Source organism: Barbus barbus, assembly GCF_936440315.1.
Source record: "Barbus barbus genome assembly, chromosome: 3".
Lineage (NCBI taxonomy): Eukaryota > Metazoa > Chordata > Actinopteri > Cypriniformes > Cyprinidae > Barbus > Barbus barbus.
In genome coordinates this window covers 19,107,799-19,130,156 of record NC_136731.1, presented here as the reverse complement: position 1 = coordinate 19,130,156, position 22,358 = coordinate 19,107,799, and the positions used below count along the sequence as shown (strand labels likewise).

The window sequence follows — 22,358 nt, the reverse complement described above, 5'->3', positions numbered from 1 at the left end:
ATAGTCTGATGGAATGTTGTTTAGTGATGAAATCATTCTTTTAAAGATTTGTTTGCTCAAAAATTAATAATTTACTCACTATCACGTCGCTCTAAATCTGTGTGGTTTTTTGTTATTCTGTTGAACACCAAAGGAGATGTTTAGCAGAATGTCCAAGCTGCTCTCATTTTCATTGTTTTGAGAACTAAAAGAGCAGCAAAATTACCAGAAGAAAGTCACACAGGGGTGGATCGACAAAAGAGTGAGTAAATAATGAGAATTGTAATTTTTGAGTCAATTAACCTTTTGAGTTTGAGTCTTGTATCAGCATGTTTCTTTATTGCATATTCACGTTATTCCTGGTGCTTATTGATTTTACAGATGTTTGGAAAACCATTTGCACTTTAAGGCAATTACAACCCCCTTTTCTCTTTCTGTTTTCTCCACACTCAGTCTTCATGGCATGCGGTCTTATGGTCTGGATTTACCATCATGGCATGTGTTTTGGGTCTTGTTTGCTTGAGGAGATGATTTATGACATCAGGGGGCAATCTCCAATAGGAGATGCTTGGGTGGAATACTTAAGCAATGCATTTTATGCCTGCCCAATGATGAATCACACATCACAACCCCTGAATCGTTTATTAAAATAAACCGCATGAGGTAAAATATTGACAACATAAAAATCTTTGGTCAATACAGCTATATACAATAGATTATGTGAGTCTCACTTAATAATCCACTTATGAAACTCAGCAGGTTGAAAGCATTTAGCTTCTGAATTAAGTTATTTAAGCCACTGATGATAAGCAAACATGTCACACCGTTGTCAGACCCACAGTAAGTTGAATGATCCATTTAGTCTGGTGGAGACTGGAAGAGAGAGATGATGGGGTCCTCGTGGTTGGTTATCATTAAGACACTGCGAAACTTATCAAATAAAGTTTTCAGCTGCGAGCGACGCATGTTCTCATTGTACATGATCTCTTCCAAGTGATGATGGCCTCTGAAATAATGCAGCAGTCTAAAGAAAGACAGCAAGATGCTAATTTACATGCACCCAAATAATCTGTTTGTAATCAGACTGAAAAGCGTTCATCTAAACACGATCGATCTGACTGAGCTCAATCCGAATGAAATTTTGATAGGATTATTGAAAATAAGCATGTAAACACTTGAATCTGACTATTTTCACAATCAGATTGAAAAATACTTTGTGCACATGCACAGGGCTGTTACATGTCTCTTTCATATATATTTATTCTGTCTGTATGCCTCATGTCTTAAAGGGATCGTTAACCCAGAAAATAAAATTCTGTCATTAATTGCTCACCCTCATGTCGTTCCAAACCCATAAGACCTTCATTCATCTTCAGAACACAAATTAAGTTATTTTTGATGAAATCTGAGAGCTTTCTGACCCTGCATGAATAAAGTCATTATTTTTCATTTTCTCATAGCTTCATAAATTTATGGTTTAACCACTGATGTCACATGGACTGTTTCTGGGCGTTGAATGTTTCAGTTGCATTGGTGTCTATGCAGAGTCAGAAAGCTCTTGAATTTCATCAAAAATATCTTAAAGGGGTCATATAACGTTGCTAAAAAGAACAATATTTTGTGTATTTGGTGTGATGCAATGAGTTTATGTTGTTTAAGTTTCAAAAAACACATTACTTTCCACATACTATACATTATTGTTGCTCCTCTATGCCCTGCCCTTCTGAAACGCGTGGATTTTTACGAAGCTCATTGTTCTGAGAAGTGAGGTGTGCTCTGATTGGCCACCTATCTAGTGCATTGTAATTGGCCGAATACCTCAAGCGTGTGACGGAAATGTTACACCCCTTAACGTAATGTGATGGAGTTTCCTAACGACGATGAGACCAAAACAATAAAACCTACTATAAACGAAGCATTTGTTGTATCCAGTGGGGACATAATTAGTGATTATAATGACTTATACTGTCTTTTTACGCATTGCATCGAGCTGTGTAAACATTACCATGTCTGCATTTGTGATAGGAGAAATGACAAACAACGAGCGCTACTCTACACTGCTCAGCACTCGCGTTTGAATAGTCAGTAGCAGAAACGTACTTACAGGCTGAGTCAGAAGCGTCAGACTGTCCTTGCAAAGTTGGAATTGCCCCACTTTATAGAAACAGCCTTTGTGAAAGCCAGCATTGTAGGCTACTCTCCTGCCAGGTTCAGGAAATAATCCTCCACCGTAAATTGCGCCGAACACACTGATTTCTAGTTGCGTCCTCTTTTGTAAGCCCAAACAAAGTACTTTCGCTTTCACAACGTCTCCACGACATGGTGCCAGCGGCAGCAACAATACTACAGCGAGAATAAAAATCACACCCTCTTTCTTTGCGTAAACATTTGGGCGGTGTTATGAAAATCTCCCCAAATCGTGACGTAGACATGTGGGGCGTGTTTGAATGAACCGTTTTAGGAGGGCGTGGACAAGTCTTACCTTTTATAAAGAATATCTCTTTGGTTTTAAGACTTTAGTCTTTGCAACTTCAGGGATCTAATCTATGCACAATCAGCTTGTAACACTCCAAAGAGAAAGGAAAACTTGAAATCGTATCATATGACCCCTTTAATTTGTGTTCTGAAGATGAATGAAGGTCTTGCGGGTTTGGAACAACATGAGGGTGAGTAATTAATGACAGAATTTTAATTTCTGGGTGAACTATCCCTTTAAAAACTGGTCAGTGGATGAGACTAAATTTTAGCTGAAAACTGGACTGAATTCATTCCAATTTACAAAAATTAGTGCATGTAAACCTACCCTCTGTTCTTTACAAAACTAGGTTTGAGATTGGAAAAACAAGCTATAAAAGATGCTCTTTCTACCTGGCAAACAAGCGCAGGTCCTCTGGGTTCTGTGCTGCAGGGACACGGAGGATGGCCTGCCGCTCGTGTTCGGTCAGGCTGGCCAGAAAAGTTTCTGTCATTCTTTTATTGAGAGGAGAGTCTCCTCCAGTCTGGAGCTCAGCACTTGAGTTATCCATACTGGGACTCGTGAGGGTCATGTCATCGCTACTTGCTGCAGAGGGAAAATGACAGAAACTACTGAGACTTTGTTTGATCATAAGACTATCTTTTAAGTGTGGAGTTGCAGCTGACTGGGTTACATACTGGGAGAGCCGAAACTCAGGGCGTTGGGTGTGCTCAGACTCCGGCCTGTAACGCGTGTGACTAGGGGTGGCTCCTCCTCCCGAAGACCAGGCTCCTCCTCAACGGGTGGGACCAGCAGACAAACATACGTATGGAGCTGAAACAGCAGCCGGTGCTGGAGCATCCAGACCACCATCTGAATGAGCTGGGCCTGCTCAGATACACACATGATGGTGTAGTTACAGCATCGATAATCGGGGTTAACCTACAAATCCAATCACACAAACCCTGACCCTTACTGAGATTAGATCATATCCAAATGAATAAACGTCTTACTTTTTAGCAAATATTTGCCAACATCTCAAAAATGTCAGACACTAATGTCACCTTTACTCTCTTTTAACATACACATACCATTGTTGCATTTCGCCACCTAGTGGCAGCTGCACAGAACTTTCAAACTGTTTGCAAAGCATCCATTACTTTACTTTATTCACCGTGGTAAAACAGTGAATGTATGATATATTCACACAAAACAAATGATCGCCAATATATGTATAAAGAAAAAAAATTAGGTTTTCTAAGAATATTCAATGCAAATAATTCTAAAATTATTTTAGAATATATATTTATACATTTATTACTTATAAATAATGATCTATATTTTATAATTTGTATATAATTTATATAATTATAATATATAATTTATATAATTATTTTTTTGTTTTAATATTTCATACATAATTTATAATTTTTTACAAAAATGTAAAATGTAAAAAATAATGTTTAAATGTACTTATTTACTTGTCTCATACTTTTTGAATGAAATGAATGACTTTCTATCTGTTGTTTGTCATTGATAGTGAAAAGATGGCCTTAGACTCTTACCTCATGTACAGGGGCATCCAGTGGATTCCTGAACTCAGACAGAGATACAGGAAGAGAGAACTTTGCTAACATGGAGGGCAGGTCATGACCTGGAAACTGGATGGCAAACTGCTTAGCCAGAGGAGAGTAGCTGGGGGAGGGAGACACAAAATGATGAATAAACATTAAACATTACCGTTATGTTTGCATTGAGATTTTTGAAGGAATTAGTTTTTTGTTAAAAACTATGAGAATATTTTACAGTCTGTACAACAGACAATGCAAGCCAATTTACAGATTTAATTGTTTTTCAAAGAAAACATACACACTTACATGCAGATGTTTGCGTGGGGAGACAGCATATACACGTTGTTCTCACAGAGAGGATAAATAATGATAGCTTTACCCCAGTACACCAAATGTGCAGCTATCTGGAAGACCTGTGGGAAGCAATGTGACATTTTAGATCTGTGGTTTTCAACCAATAGGGGGCCTGAGCAAATCTTCAAGAGGACTCGAGACAAAACAAGATTTATAATAAGTGAAAACAACGAAAAAAAAATTAAAATATATTTCTTGTTTTAATTTAACCTCTCAACAATGGTTTTCGTTTTCTTTGAAGAACCAAGATTCCCTCATTCTTAGAAAACCTCTATATATGAGGTAGCCTGCCTAAATTTTAAAAGATATTTGTAGCTCTGGATTTCAAGTCATGTGAATTAAGAATTTTTTAAAACTCTTTTACTTTTTTTTAGTTCTGCAAATCTCTAAAATATTTTATCACATTGTAAAAGTGAATTCTTAAAAATCCATAGTATTAATTGTAATCCAGTAAACCATGAATTAAATGTAAATTCAAATCATTCATTGTTCAAAAATAAATAAATAGCTGAAAAAATAAGAGAGGGAACCTTAAAGAACACATTGGTCATAAAACTTATGAAATTTAAAAAAAAAACAAATACAAGTGCTGGGCCTTCGTACACTGTTGTGGCCAATACAGGGCCTAGGAGTCATAAAGGTTGAGAATAACTGATTTAGATTAAAATTAGTTATCCAAGCTCCATCCAAAACATGAAATTATGTTATTACAACAGAGGTTTTTTTGTGTTGTCTGTCCACTAGGTGGCATCATAAGACTAATTGTAACGAAAACAAATGCTCTGACTAGTAGTGTAACTTTTCATTTGACTCCCTATTCCTGTGGCTGTCAGCTCAGCATCAGTTTTTTGCCAAGAGTAAATCTACAGTCAAACCAATGGAACATTTCTATACATCAAACATTAAGGAGGACAAGGCTGATGAAAGTGCAAGGCTGCATCTAGTCTTTGACCTGCAGGAGAGCCAGGTCGGCATCTTGAGCCAGCTGCTGCAGGTTCTTGACGGCTGAGCAGGTTTTGATGAGCCGCACTAGAGCAGGAGAGCAGTCCAGAGGAAGCTGAGCTAGTAAGGCCTTCTCGTTGTCAAGGAGCAGCAGTGCGTGATACGGCCTGCAGGGGGCACAGCATCACAACAGTAACTGCATAGTAAATAGTAATATTGCATAGTAACTGCACTTGATAATGCAGAAAAGCAGGAGAGACTAAAGGTGCTTCCCAAATCGCGTACTTACTACTATACTACAAAATGTAATAGAATAGTGCATGTGTTTACACTGAAAATTAAAAAAATAAAAAGTGTACTTTAAATACCCGGATGATGCACTTAAATAACCGAAAAAATGAAGTGCATAATGTTGAACACTTCATGCACTCAGCTTTAATTTCGTCGCAAAGGGGGAGGGGCTATCAGACTCCTGATTATTAATGACAAAATAACCTTATATAATTCATACACTACATGGTTGAGTGCATAGTGCATAGTGTATAAGTGCATAGTGTATAGTGTGTCATTTGGGACGTCGCTTAAGACTATGTTTAGAATATCATACTGTATAACCATACAGGTTACAATATCATGCTACTTGCTGAAGTAAATAGTCTACATACTGTGCACAAAGAATAAATGGATGACCTACTACAATTTTTGCCAAAAATGAGGAATAATACATCCCTTAATTCAGTGTGATCAAACTGAAGAACATTGGATGAAGCAAATTAGCCATTTTTATTTTCCAGAATACAACTGGAGGCAACTTTCTGAATTAAATGCAGCTTGCTAAATAAGCTGGATGTAAGCTGTAACTCACCGAATGGTCTTTAGGCTGCGCTCAAGAGCTTCTGGTGGGATGTGTTTCCCTCCTACTCGGTGGATTTTGTGTGGCAGGCAGAAACTGACCTCAAGCCAGTTATTAATGTGAAGCCGCACAACTCCAGTTGTGCAGAGGCTGAAAACAATACACAATATCATCATGACAAAAATGACAAGAGCTGTTCTTTTAGTGCAGAATATGAACAAAAGCAAATAGCTGTTTGTCTGCGACATATTTAGTTTCATGAGTTTCATGCTTAACTATATAAGTTCAAGCATCAATAACAATCCTGAAACACAACTGTAGTCCCTATAGCATAACATGCAGCAGAATTTAGCCCAAACAGGCCATAAGGGTGTGTATTATCTACGATAATATCATAATTGTTGTTTTAATAATGTGAATGCTGGCATTATCAAGAATGCCACTCACTATGCAAAAATATGACTTTCAAAATGGTTCTGATGCAACAGAACTGTTGAGCACCGCTGAAAAAAAACCCACTGTGGTGTTTAATTCCTGAATGAATCAATGATTCAATCATCCATTCAAAATTACAGTTACTTTGTTCCTGAATGAATCAGCTGTTTGAATGAATTAGTTTAAGGAATTACCCTTTGTCCAATTAAAATAAAAAAGTAAACAACCATTTATTATTTCAATATTCCAAATATTATTTTTCAAACATTAATTTCAAAACATTATTTATGCAATTGTAACTGCGTTGTAAATACATCTAAATGTGAATTTATTTGCTTGGTAATAGCCTATAGTGTCATATTATTCTAATAGAATTGATTGATTAACTAAGAATTTAACATGAAAGATGATGCACACATCTAACAAGGTTAGGAAAAAAGTAAAACTGCCCCTGGAAATCATTAACGTGACAAATATTGACTAATTAAGTAGTCCATTTTTGTCGCTGCAGTGAATTGACCACCACACAGAATATGAAGAATATGAAAAGCTAAACCAGACAGGGTACAAACACAAAAGCATATTCAGCGAAATATCATCTAATTATTGTTTTTGACAAAATCCCAGAAAATATTAAGATATTTTTTGTAAACATCACAAAATCCTAACAGAACATGTTCCTTAAACAATTAGAGCCCTATCTAAGCTATTCCCTACTCCTAATCATAAACAACCCTTAAAATCAAAGGGAAATTTGTTGTTAAGAATGTTGTTAGAGCCTCTAACTGCAGATAACAGGAGTGCTTGGGTAAATGAGGTTTAACTTAAACCAACTCACCTGTCATAGGCCTCTTTTAGGTCTCTTGCTAATTTACACTTGGGAAGGATTTGGCGAAACGGTGACTGTGGAGTGCCGTCCGCTACAACGACAGGTAAACAGCAAGGTGAAAATCATGTAACACCTTCAGTAATTGTATTTGCAGGACAAACACTAGAGATGTCTCACTCTCAGTCATGGTGGTGACCTCGTCCTGCACTGCTAGCATGAGCTTGGCCTCTCTGGTGAGGTACTGGCACCTGCGCTCCTCGTGCTGCAGGGCGATGGCAATGCGGCGAGACAAGTTATGCATACAGTTGATGACGGAAGCATCTGCATTGGCCTATAGAAGGCAGAAAATCGAGATGAAAGATTAACAAGTTATTGTTTAGTTGATGGATGGGTCAGTGACATGACGATCATTTATTGCTCTTAACTATTAATTCATTACACAACATTAAAAAATGCAATAATTAATGCTAACAGTGACTAATACACCTCTTCTATGATGAACATGTTTTTAATTTTTTATTTAAATTAATTTAAAAAAAATTGGGGGACAAAGTAAAAATGTCAAACTGTCCAAAAATCATAATGAAAATAAACTCTTTAAAAATATGAACATTGAGAAAAGGAACCATTGGGTAGTTTAGCATAACCTTTTATTATTATTTCTTAAGAGATAAATAAATATATAGAGTATATATAGAGTAAGTAAAACTGAATATTCAATATTTTGGCCAAATCTGAATCATGTGGTTCAACATTCATATATAAATAAGTATTCAAGGTATGAGTCATAAATTTAAATTTGCTGAAAATGTTTATGCTGTCGGCGTCGACCCGAGTTTGAGTCCCGTCTCTAGGTCCTTTGCTGATCCCGCCCCCCTCTCTCCACCCAATACTTTCCTGTCTGCACTCCACTGTCCTATCTAATAATAAAAGGCATAAAATCCCCCCAAAAATATTTAAAAAGAAAATGTTTGTGTTTTTCAAAAGCATATGAAACCAACATGAATACAAATGATGTTCCCTTTCATGGACACAGTTCTTTGTCACTGACAATGAAATAAAATCTAGTTTTTTTGTTTGTTTTTGCTTCTAACTTTTTTTGTCTTCACAATGCCTATCACACAGAAAAAGGTGTTTTCCTTTTCAGATATGGAGTCATCGTGTCTGTGCAAAGCACCACAGTTACATGATTATTAACAAAAATAAATCTTTATTAAACATATCAAAGAACTATTATAATCTGAAGTGCATATAATCAAATAGGAGTATAATCTATTATATAATTATAATCTAATTACATAAGAAGGTATTCAGTTAAAAGTGCCTTTCAGGGTTACACACATTATTCCACAAGTTACTGAACAGTCCACCAAATACATGACATACATGTATATGAAGACATTGATATTTAGTTAGTATTTGAAGACTGGGTCATGGAAGTCATGCTACTTTTTGTCCATGCCTATTCATTTATTTCAAAATCAAAAATGCAATAACTCATGACTTGAATACGCCCCTTCCATTCCATGATAAACAATTTCTGTATTAAAACAAAGATAAAATAATTTAATTAATTAGGTAGCTATTAGAGCCTTTATGTTTAATGCATTTTAAAGGCCCATTAAAGGGTATAATGTATTACAATTGTTCATAAGGTGTGTTGTAATACATTATATCTTGTTGTAAATAATTTATAAGTGTTATAATGTATTAACTGTGGTTACAATCATGAGATTGTACAATGCATTATAAAACTTAAAGACTTCAAGTAAAGTGTTACCCATTATATATATATTTATTTATTTATTAGAGGGGACAAAGTACAACCCATGAACAACCTATTATTTTATTGAATATTCTCTTGAATCAAATGTGCACATATGGTAAATTTGCAGATTAATGGTGGGCACAGTGACAGAGGAGGGAGTACCGAGAAAGGGAGTGGGTATGCTGGAGAACTGATAGGAGCATGAGTTTGCGTTTTCTGCAGCTGGAGCTTTGACTCAGCACTCTGCCGTGTCAAGTCTTGGTGGCACACGGGTGGGTCCGATCGTGTGCTGTCTGATTGTGCAAAGAACAGAGTCCCGCCTCCCTGTCAGTCTGTCTGATAGACAGCAATCCGCACCCTTTCTGAGAAGCCAAAACTAAACTCTTGACCTCAGATAGCTTCACAAACAGCTGATTCACTTTACAGTGCCTCCACAAAGTATTTAGGCAATGAGGTCAAAATTAAAATTGTATACATTTTATTGCAATATATAAGAAATATCAAACCAATTGTCTCAAAGTCTCCAGATACTGTACATTGTGCATCTTAATATGTCTGTTGGCCACTGTATCTCAAATAGTGATGTGCAAAATATTTTTCACTTGAATTCATGATAGCATATTCATTTAGAACAAAGTACTATTTATACTGCATAGTAAACATGTATGTTTTGCTTGAAATATGTGATTGCATTTTTTCTTTAAAATACAATGCATTTGGTTAGATATTTTATATATGTAATGCTATGATAGTCACACATTAAGTTTCTCTCAATATTTTTGTTGGCCACTGTATCTCAAATAGTGATGTGCAAAATATTTCAACTTCGATTCATGATAGTTTATTAATTGACAAAATTTTAAACTGACAGTGACGTCAATTTATACATTAAAATGTATATATTTTATTGCAATATATAACAAATCCTGAATAATCAAACAAACCATGAGGAAACTAATTGATGAAAGTCTTCAGATACTGTACATTTTGCACCTTAATTCAGAACAAAATACTGCTGTTTTATATTGTGACTTACTGCATAACAAACTTGTATGTTTTGCAGGAAATTTGTGCTTGTGCTCTTTGTTTAAAATAAATTGCACTTGGTTTTTTATATTTCTATATCTGTCATGATAGTCACACATTTTTAAGTGTATCAATATTTTTGTTGGCCTGTATCTCAAATAGTTTTCACTGTAATTCATTATAGTATATGAATTTATAAACTTTCACATATACAATAGATTTGTGTTCATTAAGAGTTTAAATGTACTGTTTTCTTACCCTTAATGCAAAAACGACACTGAATAGGATCATGGTGGGCAGTTCTCTTTTGGGGGAGGGGTCCGTTTTGGAGACCTGGTGAAGGAACATCATTAATAAATGGAATTAGATTAAGCTCATTTTATTATTAAGCATGCATTTCAAGGAGACACTTTTAATGATAACTTTAGAGCAATGATACCAATGATGCAGCATACATAACAGACAAAGTGATATTTTAATAATCTGAATCAATACTGAATTTAGCTGATAAATCATGTTCAATTTTCTGTTCAACAAATGCAAAGTGTTTGTTTGCAGGAGGAGCATTTCTTTCTACAGTGGACTCCTCCTAACATTTTCTCTCAAACAGAAGGTGGAGCTCTTAGCCTGTGTTCATGGTAGTTACCAGTGCATTGGCAATATAATCATACATCACACATAGCCTCCTGATGACTTAAACATGAGATGTTTATGTGAAGAATAAATGGTTACCAAACTGCAGTTCAAAATTATTTCCTTCACTCCCAGACTATGGCCTACCAGCAATATACTATATTGCAAAAAGTATTGGGTCAGCCCCTTCTAATGAACAGGTTTGACTACTGTTTAAGCATATAATGATATTCTAGGGAATTGTGTGCTTCTAATATTATAGCAACAGTTTGGACAGGACCCTTTTCTATTCTAACATGACAGTGCCTCTGTGTATAAGGCACGGTTCAAAAAGACACGATTGATTCAGTCAGTGTGGAAGAACTTGACTGGTCTGCAGAAAGCCAAGTCCTGATCCCAGCTGAACTCCTCTGGTGTGACTTTAAATGCAGACCTTGAGCCAAAAACTCATCACCAAACACCAGTGACTTGTATAGACACTATAAGGACAAGAGTCTTGGGACACCCCCTTCTTTACAACAGAAAAAGGCACTAACAAAACTGTGGCAACAACAATGGAAACATAATTCATGTATTTAAAAAATGTATTTCCAACTGTTGCAACAGTTTTGGACGTATCCCTTATGTACAAGTCATTGGTGTTTGGCTCAAGGTCTGCATTTAAAGTCACACCAGAGGAGTTCAGCTGGGATCAGGACTTGGCTTTCTGCAGACCAGTCAAGATCTTCCACACTGACTGAATCAATCATGTCTTTTTGAACCGTGCCTTATACACAGAGGCACTGTCATGTTAGAATAGAAAAGGGTCCTGTCCAAACTGTTGCTATAAATATTAGAAGCACACAATTCCCTAGAATATCATTATATGCTTAAACATTAAGATCTGTACTCATAGAAATTACTAAAGTAGTCAAACATGTTCATTAGAAGGGGGTGACCCAATACCTTTGGCAATATAGTGTACAGGGCTCCAGACAAAAAAATCGAGTAAGGAGCCATTGGCTCCTATAAAAGAAAAACTTAGGCGCCAAATTATTTTTTTAGGTGCCACAGAATAAAAGTGGTTTATTTTATTATTATCATTTTATTTTTCCCCCCTATTTTAACATTTCAATCATTTTGTCATGTGTTTATGTCTTATCTTTTCTAGGCTTTATCAGCATTTTAATCCATCTTGTAGATGATCAGGTCGACCGGGGGACTAAGGTTCACTTAAAGTGTGAATTAAATGTCTTTTACAACTTGAAATATACAGTCACAAAGAATTGTTCGTTACACAGAATCTGTACCAATATCATAAGCATCACTTGGCAACTGAGTGCAGTGCATCCTATAAATGTTGTCACATCTTTCACACATTCAGTCTGTTTTTCTTCATTAGTAAAATGCAATTTTATAGGAGGAGTTGAATCATGTACACAATAAGTAAAAATATTAATATGCAACAGCGCATAAATATAGCAAAACGCTCCTCTTTATAGTTATTTTTCTAGCTGACTGATGAGTTTATGGACACTGAGTGGTTATTCTGAGGTAAATGTATTACAATGCAATGTTTACAAGCTTTATACATTTCCTCAGTTTGAAACAATGAGCTTTTACATAAAACATTTCAGTAAGTTGTAGCTACTATAGGCTTTCTTATTGCCTACCTTTTGATCATGTTCATTTCATACTATAGTAGTAAATCGAAATATATAATGGGTTCACTTGCTGCTTTAACTGAGGTGCTAAAGAGATCGCGCCTGAGCATTAAGTGCGATACTCTCCGCTCGCGCGATCCGGACGCATACACGGACCGTGTGGACGCGGGGTACTGGTGTTTATATTATCACCTTTCAGGTCTCTCTCACTGCGTTCAGCAGACTGTGTGGCAGAGACGAGCACTGTTTGAAACTCTTTTCCAGTAAAACTTTGATGCGCATCGTCCTATGTACGTTTAATACGTGAACATAACAAAAGATGTGAGCGCAAAACAATCGGGAAAAAAGTCCTTTCATGCAAATTATATATAGTCGCCAGTGGCGACCTCAGCAAAAACTTCACTCGCAAATTAATATTTTTGGTCGCAAATGCGACCATTTTAGTCGCAGTTTGGAGCCCTGGTGTAGCATTCAAAAGTTTGCAGTTAGTATGTTTTATTTATTTTTTGAATAAATAATTAATACTTTTATTAGCAAGGATGTACTACATTGAGCAAAAGTGCCAGTAAAGACATTAATAATGTTACAAAACATTCTTTTTCAAATAAATCCTCTTCTTTAGACCTTTCTATTTTGGTTCCCACAGAAATATTAGCAGCACAACTGTCTTCAACATCGATAATAACAAAAAATGTTTCTTGAGCAGCAAATCAGCATTTTAGAATGATTTCTGAAGGATCACGTGACACTGAAGACTGGAGTAATGCTGCTGAAAATTCAGCTTCGCTGACAAAGCAATAAATGGCATTTTAAAATATAATACTATAGAAAAGAGTCATTTCAAATTGTAATATTATTCCACAACATTACTGTATTTTTTTTTAATCAAATAAATGCAGTTTTTCACATCATATGTCTTATAATATGTCTTTTAACTGGCCTGCCATCTTTCATACAGAAATTTCGCTCATCTCACCTGAATAGTATGTGGAGGCTGCAGTAAGGTTGGATGTCCGACGAAACGCACATTGTCTATTTTTAGTTCAAACTTCTTGCCACACATATCAGATTTGGTGGCCAAGATGGTGGCGAGAATAATATCAGAAAACCTTTTAAGGGAAAGGAATAAAAAGAGGAATAAAAGGACAGTGATCACAGAACAAGTGAAACTAAATTCAGTGCATTATAGTGGAGGGTCTGATTGGCTTTCAAGCTCTATTCTACTCAGCACTGAGAATTACACACTCTAACCCATATTTCTAGGAGATTCACAAGGGAAGAATGATTGGACAAATGATTTGGTGATCTGGACGTTTCTTTTTTTCCTGATCTAAGTAAACCAATAATCTCTAAAAGGTGAGAAGGTTTGGTGACTGGATGAATCTGGCAGAGAGATGAATCTACCCTGTATATACAAACCCGATTCCAAAAAAAGTTGGGACACTGTACAAATTACGAATAAAAAAGGAATGCAATAATTTACAAATCTCATAAACTTATATTTTATTCACAATAGAATATACATAACATTTCAAATGTTGAAAGTGAGACATTTTGAAATGTCATGCCAAATATTGGCTCATTTTGGATTTCATGAGAGCTACACATTCCAAAAAAGTTGGGACAGGTAGCAATAAGAGGCCGGAAAAGTTAAATGTATATATAAGGAACAGCTGGAGGACCAATTTGCAACTTATTAGGTCAATTGGCAACATGATTGGGTATAAAAAGAGCCTCTCAGAAGTCAAGATGGCAAGAGGATCACCAATTCCCCCAATGCTGCGGCGAAAAATAGTGGAGCAATATCAGAAAGGAGTTTCTCAGAGAAAAACTGCAAAGAGTTTGAAGTTATCATCATCTACAGTGCATAATATCATCCAAAGATTCAGAGAATCTGGAACAATCTCTGTGCGTAAGGGTCAAGGCCGGAAAACAATACTGGATGCCCGTGATCTTCGGGCCCTTAGACGGCACTGCATCACATACAGGAATGCTACTGTAATGGAAACCACAACATGGGCTCAGGAATACTTCCAGAAAACATTGTCGGTGAACACAATCCACCGTGCCATTTGCCGTTGCCGGCTAAAACTCTATAGGTCAAAAAAGAAGCCATATCTAAACATGATCCAGAAGCGCAGGCGTTTTCTCTGGGCCAAGGCTTATTTAAAATGGACTGTGGCAAAGTGGAAAACTGTTCTGTGGTCAGACGAATCAAAATTTGAAGTTCTTTTTGGAAAATTGGGACGCCATGTCATCCGGACTAAAGAGGACAAGGACAACCCAAGTTGTTATCAGCGCTCAGTTCAGAAGCCTGCATCTCTGATGGTATGGGGTTGCATGAGTGTGTGTGGCATGGGCAGCTTACACATCTGGAAAGGCACCATCAATGCTGAAAGGTATATCCAAGTTCTAGAACAACATATGCTCCCATCCAGACGGTCTCTTTCAGGGAAGACCTTGCATTTTCCAACATGACAATGCCAGACCACATACTGCATCAATTACATCATCATGGCTGCGTAGAAGGAGGATCCGGGTACTGAAGTAGCCAGCCTGCAGTCCAGATCTTTCACCCATAGAAAACATCTGACGCATCATAAAGAGGAAGATGCGACAAAGAAGACCTAAGACAGTTGAGCAACTAGAAGCCTGTATTAGACAAGAATGGGACAACATTCCTATTCCTAAACTTGAGCAACTTGTCTCCTCAGTCCCCAGACGTTTGCAGACTGTTATAAAAAGAAGAGGGGATGCCACACAGTGGTAAACATGGCCTTGTCCCAACTTTTTTGAGCTGTGTTGATGCCATGAAATTTAAAATAAACTTATTTTTCCCTTAAAATGATACATTTTCTCAGTTTAAACATTTGATGTCATCTATGTTGTATTCTGAATAAAATATTGAAATTTGAAACGTCCACATCATTGCATTCTGTTTTTATTCACAATTTGTACAGTGTCCCAACTTTTTTGGAATCGGGTTTGTAGTTCATCCATTCAGACAAGGCTTCTTAGAGAGAATTAAACCCCAAAAAGGCCAAAGTCAGTGGTCTGATTTAAAATTTAATCTCTTTCAGAGGTGACACTATTTTGTGAGGAAGAAAAATGAAAGGAAAACAGGTCTTTAAGTGTATTGAGTTTATGAACATTGCATTAGTGCAGGTCCATTGCCTATACAGCTATTGACTGAATGACATTTCTAGATTGCAAGATTAACCCATGTGATTCATTATTATGGAATAATGTATTTCAAAGAAATTAACAAAATTATAACATTGCAACTTTTTTCAAATACACTGCTGTAACCCAAGATTGAAGGTGATACTATGATCTTAGATTACATAAACAATAAATAACACACAATTACTAACAATTGCCCAGATTAAATTTGCCACTGAATGCATACATGTGTGAACTAAAAATATAAATATATGCCAGACAAATTATCAGAGACAAAAGGTGAACAAAGGTGGGGTGCTCTGGAGAGAGGAGAGGTGGTTCAGAATTGTGGTTCAATCTTACCCTTCTACCAACTGTTCATCAGTTAGTGGAGTTTGTTCTCTGAAATGGGAATAGGGCCATAAAGAAAGAAGAAGAAAAAAAAAACGAACAAACAAAATGGAAAAATGCAGCTGACAACTTGGCAGGATGCATGACATAAGGGTGACAAAAACAAACAAAATTTTAAGATTTAAGATTGGTCAACCAGGACAGCAAGTTTGTTTTCTTTTTGTATATTTAAATGTGGCGTCAACATTATATTGTGATAACTTTTTTTGCATTTTAAATTTTGAATTGTAATCTACTTTTAACTAAGTTCTCTTCTGGATCAGGCCATACATATATTGTGTTTCTTAAAGGTATAGTTCACTCAAAAATCTAAATTTGCTGAAAATGCACTCAGCCAGTACCATCCAAGATGTAGATGGTTTGTTTCTTAATTGGAACAGATTTGGAAAAATTTAGCTTTAAATCACTTGCTCACCAATGGATCCTTTGTAGTGAATGGGTACCGTCAGAATGAGAGTCCAAACAGCTGATAAAAACATTACAATAATCAACATGACTCCAGTCCATCGGTCAATGTCTTGTTTATTACAAACATGCAGTTTTTCACTTTGCAAATACATCATTAATACATTTTAACTTTAAACCTTCCTCCAGCAAAAAAAAAGTACATTCCCATGTTGTCCTCTCACATCAAAATCCACCAAAACATTTGTTTAGAACTGTTTTTGCTTGTAAATGGTGTTCCATTTGTGCATATTTCTCTCCTGATTGAAAAGAGATTCTTTTTTTTTTTTACAGAGAAATAAATATTATGAAGCAATGGTTTAAAGTTAAAACACCTTAATGATGGATTTGCTTATTACAAAAACAGCTTTTCACTTCACAAGACATTAATTGAGGGACTGGAATCGTGTGGATTATTGTGATGTTTTTGTCAGATGTTTGATCTCTCATTCGGACGGCACCCATTCACTGCTGAGGATTAGCATGATTACAAGTAATGTAATAATATTCTGATGAAGAAACAAACTCATCTTGGATGGCTTGAGGGTGAGTACATTTACATTTGTGGTTGCGCTATTCCTTTAAGCACTCACTAATGACCCTGTATAATATCAAGACAACAATCTAAAATATCCAACAAAAACATATGGCACAACAAAGGACATAAAGATCTAATGGTGACACTGGTGATCTCTTAACATGCTACAGGGATCACTGCATGCAGAAAATGCTGATGACAACAGAATGCAAAGAAAACACAACTCTAGTATCATTTATAACAACAACATGCATGCATAGTTCTAAAGGACCCTACAAAAGGAAAAATCAACCCTTAATTCTTGTCTTTGCATAATACCTTGAATCACCATCCTGGTCCTCTATAGAGTCAGCCGAAGAATTCAACGCATACGGACTCCGCTGTTTTGCTTTGATGAAAGAAAATACACAGCATGAAAAGGACGATTCTTTGTGTATATTGCATGTGTAAAGTAATATGACTGACAATGTAAATACAAAACAGTCTCTTTGCAAAGTGTCATGACAGTGTGACCGTGTTGATACTCAAATATACAGACATAGTATCAGCTACAGTCTCCAGTACAGAGGTTAGAATTACATACAGAAGAAGAGGAAGCAGGAACACTTACATGTTGCTGATGAAGTGTTTTCATATACCCTCTGAAACGGGTATCGGAAGAGCAGTTTGTTTCCTCTGCTGCCAGAGCTAACTAGTATAACACTTATGGGGCTTGTCTTTTCTCCATTTGGCTGCAGGCTGGATTCAGACTGTTTCCACATCAGCTTCGCATCTGCATTTAAATCTACAGACCACTGTTTGTACATCCTGATGCGTTTTCTTAAGTATATATAATCTCAAGCGAATTTAGTTTGCAGCTGGATCTAAAAACGTGCAATGTAGTATTTACATTACAGATGTGGACAACTAAAGGGTTGCACTGTATGATAATTTAACTGAATGAGTGTAAGACACCTAGTGCATTATTTGCTCAACTGCATCTCAATGATATGGAAAGGAATAAAATAATTGAACTAAACGAATGTTTGAGATAATAGCAGCGTGACAAATTCTGTTAACGATAGCCTGCTCACTAGCCAAAACCACAACATTACCACAAACCAGTTAACGTTAGCGGTATCCGTCACAAGATAGTAAATCAAAATATTTTATCCATCAGTCACTTTCTGGCGCCATGTGAATATGTGCAACTAAGCTAACAGTGAAGTTTAGCAATGAAAGCTAAATAAGTGCCATCCTTACTGAAACACAGCATTACAGCAGGTCTGTGTTTGGTGTTACACTACGTGCGCCGTAGAAGAACAAATGATTAGATGGAAAGGTTCCTCTCTCTCTCTGTTTTTAATGGCGGATCGCAACCAACTTCAAGCAAAGGTTCCGCATTGTCCCCATCGTGTTTAATGAATGAATGAACGAATGAATGAATGAAGTTCGTTTTTATTAGTTTTAACCTTTTTTTCTCAACCTAAAGCACTTTATCCCTGGTTTTTATTTTTTTTATTAATTGACAAGTTGAAGAAGATAGAAATAAATTTGGGTTACATTGGTTGTATATTCTTTTCTTTTAATCATGATATCCTGTCTTATCTCGCTCATATTATACACCTAGATTTGAACAACCCTGTACAAGTGAGAAAATGTAATTGTGTAAATTTTAGGAAACATTAAATGGTAGCTATAAAATAGCCTAAAATTAGCTACTTGAAGGGATGGTTCACACCGAAATGAAAATTTGATGTTTATCTGCTTACACCCAATGGCATCCAAGATGGTGACTTTGTCCGTTCAGTAGAACACAAACGGAGATTTTTAACTCAAACCATTGCAGTCTGTCAGTCATATAATGGTAATCAATGGGACTCACGGCTTTGAGAGAAAAAAAAAACATACACAGACAAAACCAAATTAAACCTTGCGGCTTGTGACGACATTGAGGTCTAAAGACTCGAAACAATAGGTGCAAGAAACTGAACAGAGTTTAAATCGTTTTTATATTTATATCAAGCTTATAAGTGCATTACCGCCACCTATCTCTCAAATGGACCATTGACACTCTACCTACAATCTCAATTAGGAGTGTCAATGGTCCATTTGAGAGATAGGTGGCAGTAATGCACTTATAAGTCTGCGATCCGCCATAAAGCAAGAAGAAGAAGAAGAGCGTCGTGGGCCGGCTGTTGTGAGTGTGCTCAGGGGTGTATTCCAGAAAGCAGGTTATGTGACATACCCAGGTAAGTTTGAGGATAAGCGAGCGGATAACCTCAGCTTTCGGTTCCAAAATCGGAGGTTACTTTCGGTGTATGTAAGTAACCATAGTAACTTGCTTTCTGCTCCGGAGCAGGTTATGTTCAGGGTTAGTTCACTTCAGTGCTATCAGTGCACACGTGACCTACTGACCAGCCTTCAGTGGGCCTGACAGATAACGCACAACATTATATAATATAGCCTTATATATATATATATATATATATATATATATATATATATATATATATATATATACATATAAATAAAGCGCTAATATAAGTAATAAATAAGGTAATATATTATTCAATATATTATAATATGGTTATTTTATTTATTTTATTGGCATATATTACAGTTATTTGTATAAATTATAAAACACTATGACAAGGTAATGTTTAATTTATATAATTATATATACTTATTACATTTTATATTATCATCTCACACATGGATTGGCATTTTCTATAATGTATTTCTATAATAAAAATACATATCTGATATGACTTAATATATAATTAGCATCAAACAAAAAATCTAAATCATATTATCAAGGATTTAAGATTAAACAAGAAAAAAAATGATTTCACAACCGTCAATTAGGTGGCGATATGCACTAAGCATGTAAACAACCATTGAATAAAAGAAGAAGAAAGAAACAGCATGGTGCGCTTTTTCTTAGCATCCGTTTCCATATTGACTCGTCGATTCGTCGCTCTGTTGAGAATGTGTTGAGTCTTAACCAGGAACATACTCTAAGTTGAATGAACTTACTCCCGGACGCGTTTTTGGAACCACATACCTCCAGTAAGCAAGGTTTGAGGTTAATCAAGCCAAAGTTCAGGGTTTAGCTGAAGGTAAGTTAACTGTGCTTTCTGGAATACACCCCTGGTCTACTTACATTCCCTGTTTGTCTCAGCCCTGGCTTGTTTTACCCTGTCGCATTTGGATTAAAGACTGTTGATTTGAGTTTACTCCTCGTCTCCGTGTTCCTCGTACCTCCCTGCTGTATGCGCCGTGATACCCACAAACTTTTCTGACGTTCCACACTTAAATTTAGACAAACCATTGTTGTCTTACCTGCATGCTAGCAGCTTTATAAAATTAAAATATAAACTTGTATATAACACCATGTGTGTACACTTTTGTACCTATGCAGCACAAGATTTTAATGTTATCTTCACACAGTTGAAAAACACTGACAAAGATTTGGTGGTACAGCTTGTTGTTCCTCTCTTCTCAATATGAATCAGTTCTTTAATGAAAAAAAAAATGAATTAAAGGAGAGGGACACAAAAGTTTGCCTACCTGAGGTACCAGAACTATCCTGAACCCGAACCATCCTAATGTAGGCTAATAATGTCTATATAATGCACATACAGTGCCGTGAAAAGGTTTTTGCCCCCTTCCTGTTTTTTATTTTTTGCATATTTGTCATACTTAAAAGATTCAGATCATCAAACTAATTTTAATATTTCACAAAGATAATGCAAGTAAATACAAAATGCATTTTTAAATGATGACTTCGTTTATTAAGGGAAAAAGCTGTCCAAACCTACCTGGCCTTATGTGAAAAATGAATTGCCCCCTGTTAAATCATGAAATAACTGTGATTAAACACATTATTTTAGAAAACTTAGTTAAATTTCACTAGCCAAACCCAGGCCTGATTACTGCCAGACCTGCTGAATCAAGAAATCACTTAAATAGAACCTTTCTGACAAAGTGAAGCATGCTTAAAGAGCAACACATCATCCCGCGATCTAAAGAAATTCAAGAACAGGTGAGAAAAAAATAGCTGACATGTATCAGTCTGGAAAGGGTTATAAAGCCATGTCTAAGGCTTTGAGACTCCAGAGAACCACGGTCAGAGCCATTATCCACAAACGGAGAAAACTTGGAACAGTGGTGACCCGTCCCAGAAGTGGCTGGCCAAAATTACTCCAAGAGCACAACAACAACTCATCCAGGAGGTCATAAAAGAACCCAGAACAACATCTATAGAGCTGCAGGCCTCAATTAAGGTCAGTGTTTATTATTATTATTATTATAAAATCCCACAGGGCCACAACTATAGTTGAAGAAACTTGCAATTAAAGGACTGTCGATTGGATGCAATATTCAGTATAGTTAACCTTGCTCCATGGAGCTCAATTTGAGATGGATGAAAATGAGGCTGCATGAATACTGAAAAGTGCTGCAAGGATAATGTATTTTTGTGGGCCAAAACTCAGAAACAAGTTAGCATTTAAGCACTTCCGGTTCTTTTGTCCTGAATCACTGGGATTTTTTAATGGGTTTTTGCCTGAAATATGGTCTCTATACTCTAAACATGTCGCTAGCAAAAGTTGTTTTGCTTTCCTTACTTGGATACTAAAGTATTTGTTCCAAATGTTCTCCAAACTTTTCTATGGAAGCCCATTTCTGCCACTGAATAAAAAAAGGTTATTGCTACTTTTTATCTCACAATTCTGACATTTTTTCTCAGAATTGTAAGATATACTCGCAATTGCGAGTTAAAGTCCAGGTTTGAGGGGGAAAAGACTGATATGTTCTCAGAATTGCAAGCTTATATCTCACATGGTCTGGGGCTGCTTTGCAGCTTCAGGACCTGGACGACTTGCCATGATTGATGGAACCATGATTCGGCACTCTATCAGAAAATCCTGCAGGAGAATGTCCGGCCATCAGTTTGTGACCTCAAGCTCAAGCGCACTTGGGTTCTGCAGCAGGACAATGATCCCAAACCCACCAGCAAGTCCACCTCTGAATGACTTGAGAATAACAAAATTAAGGTTTTGGAGTGGCCAAGTCAAAATCCATACATAAATCTGATTGAGATGCTGTGGCGTGACCTTAAACAGTCAATTCATGCTCAAAAACCCTCCAATGTGGCTGAATTAAAACAATTCTGCAAAGAAGAGTGGGCCAAAATTCCTTCACAGAGATGTGAAAGACTCATTACCAGTTATCACAAACGCTTGATCGCAGTTGTTGCTGCAAAGGGTGGCACAACCAGTTATTAGATTTTGGGGGCAATTACTTTTTCACATAGTGCCAGGCAGCTTTGG

The 22,358-nt window shown here is 36.4% G+C and overlaps 1 protein-coding gene across 2 annotated transcripts; it reads right to left on the bottom strand.

The window, feature by feature from the left end:
* Nucleotides 1-293: 293 nt before the first annotated feature.
* On the bottom strand, nucleotides 294-18,346 carry LOC306856121 (GATOR1 complex protein NPRL3-like). Of its 2 annotated transcripts, XM_079395148.1 has the most exons (14): nucleotides 17,654-18,338; nucleotides 17,362-17,431; nucleotides 16,014-16,052; nucleotides 13,465-13,597; nucleotides 10,471-10,545; nucleotides 7,596-7,749; nucleotides 7,428-7,509; nucleotides 6,167-6,304; nucleotides 5,312-5,468; nucleotides 4,312-4,418; nucleotides 4,000-4,129; nucleotides 3,133-3,322; nucleotides 2,848-3,040; nucleotides 604-1,003 (listed from the first exon to the last, which is right to left on the bottom strand). In XM_079395148.1, the coding sequence occupies exons 1-14, from the start codon at nucleotides 17,847-17,849 to the stop codon at nucleotides 838-840; spliced, it is 1,830 nt and encodes a 609-aa protein (XP_079251274.1). In that variant the 5' UTR covers nucleotides 17,850-18,338; the 3' UTR covers nucleotides 604-837. The 2 variants fall into 2 exon arrangements, with proteins under 2 accessions (XP_079251275.1, XP_079251274.1); XM_079395149.1 differs by lacking the exon at nucleotides 16,014-16,052 and having other exon boundaries at nucleotides 294-1,003; nucleotides 17,654-18,346.
* Nucleotides 18,347-22,358: the final 4,012 nt, after the last annotated feature.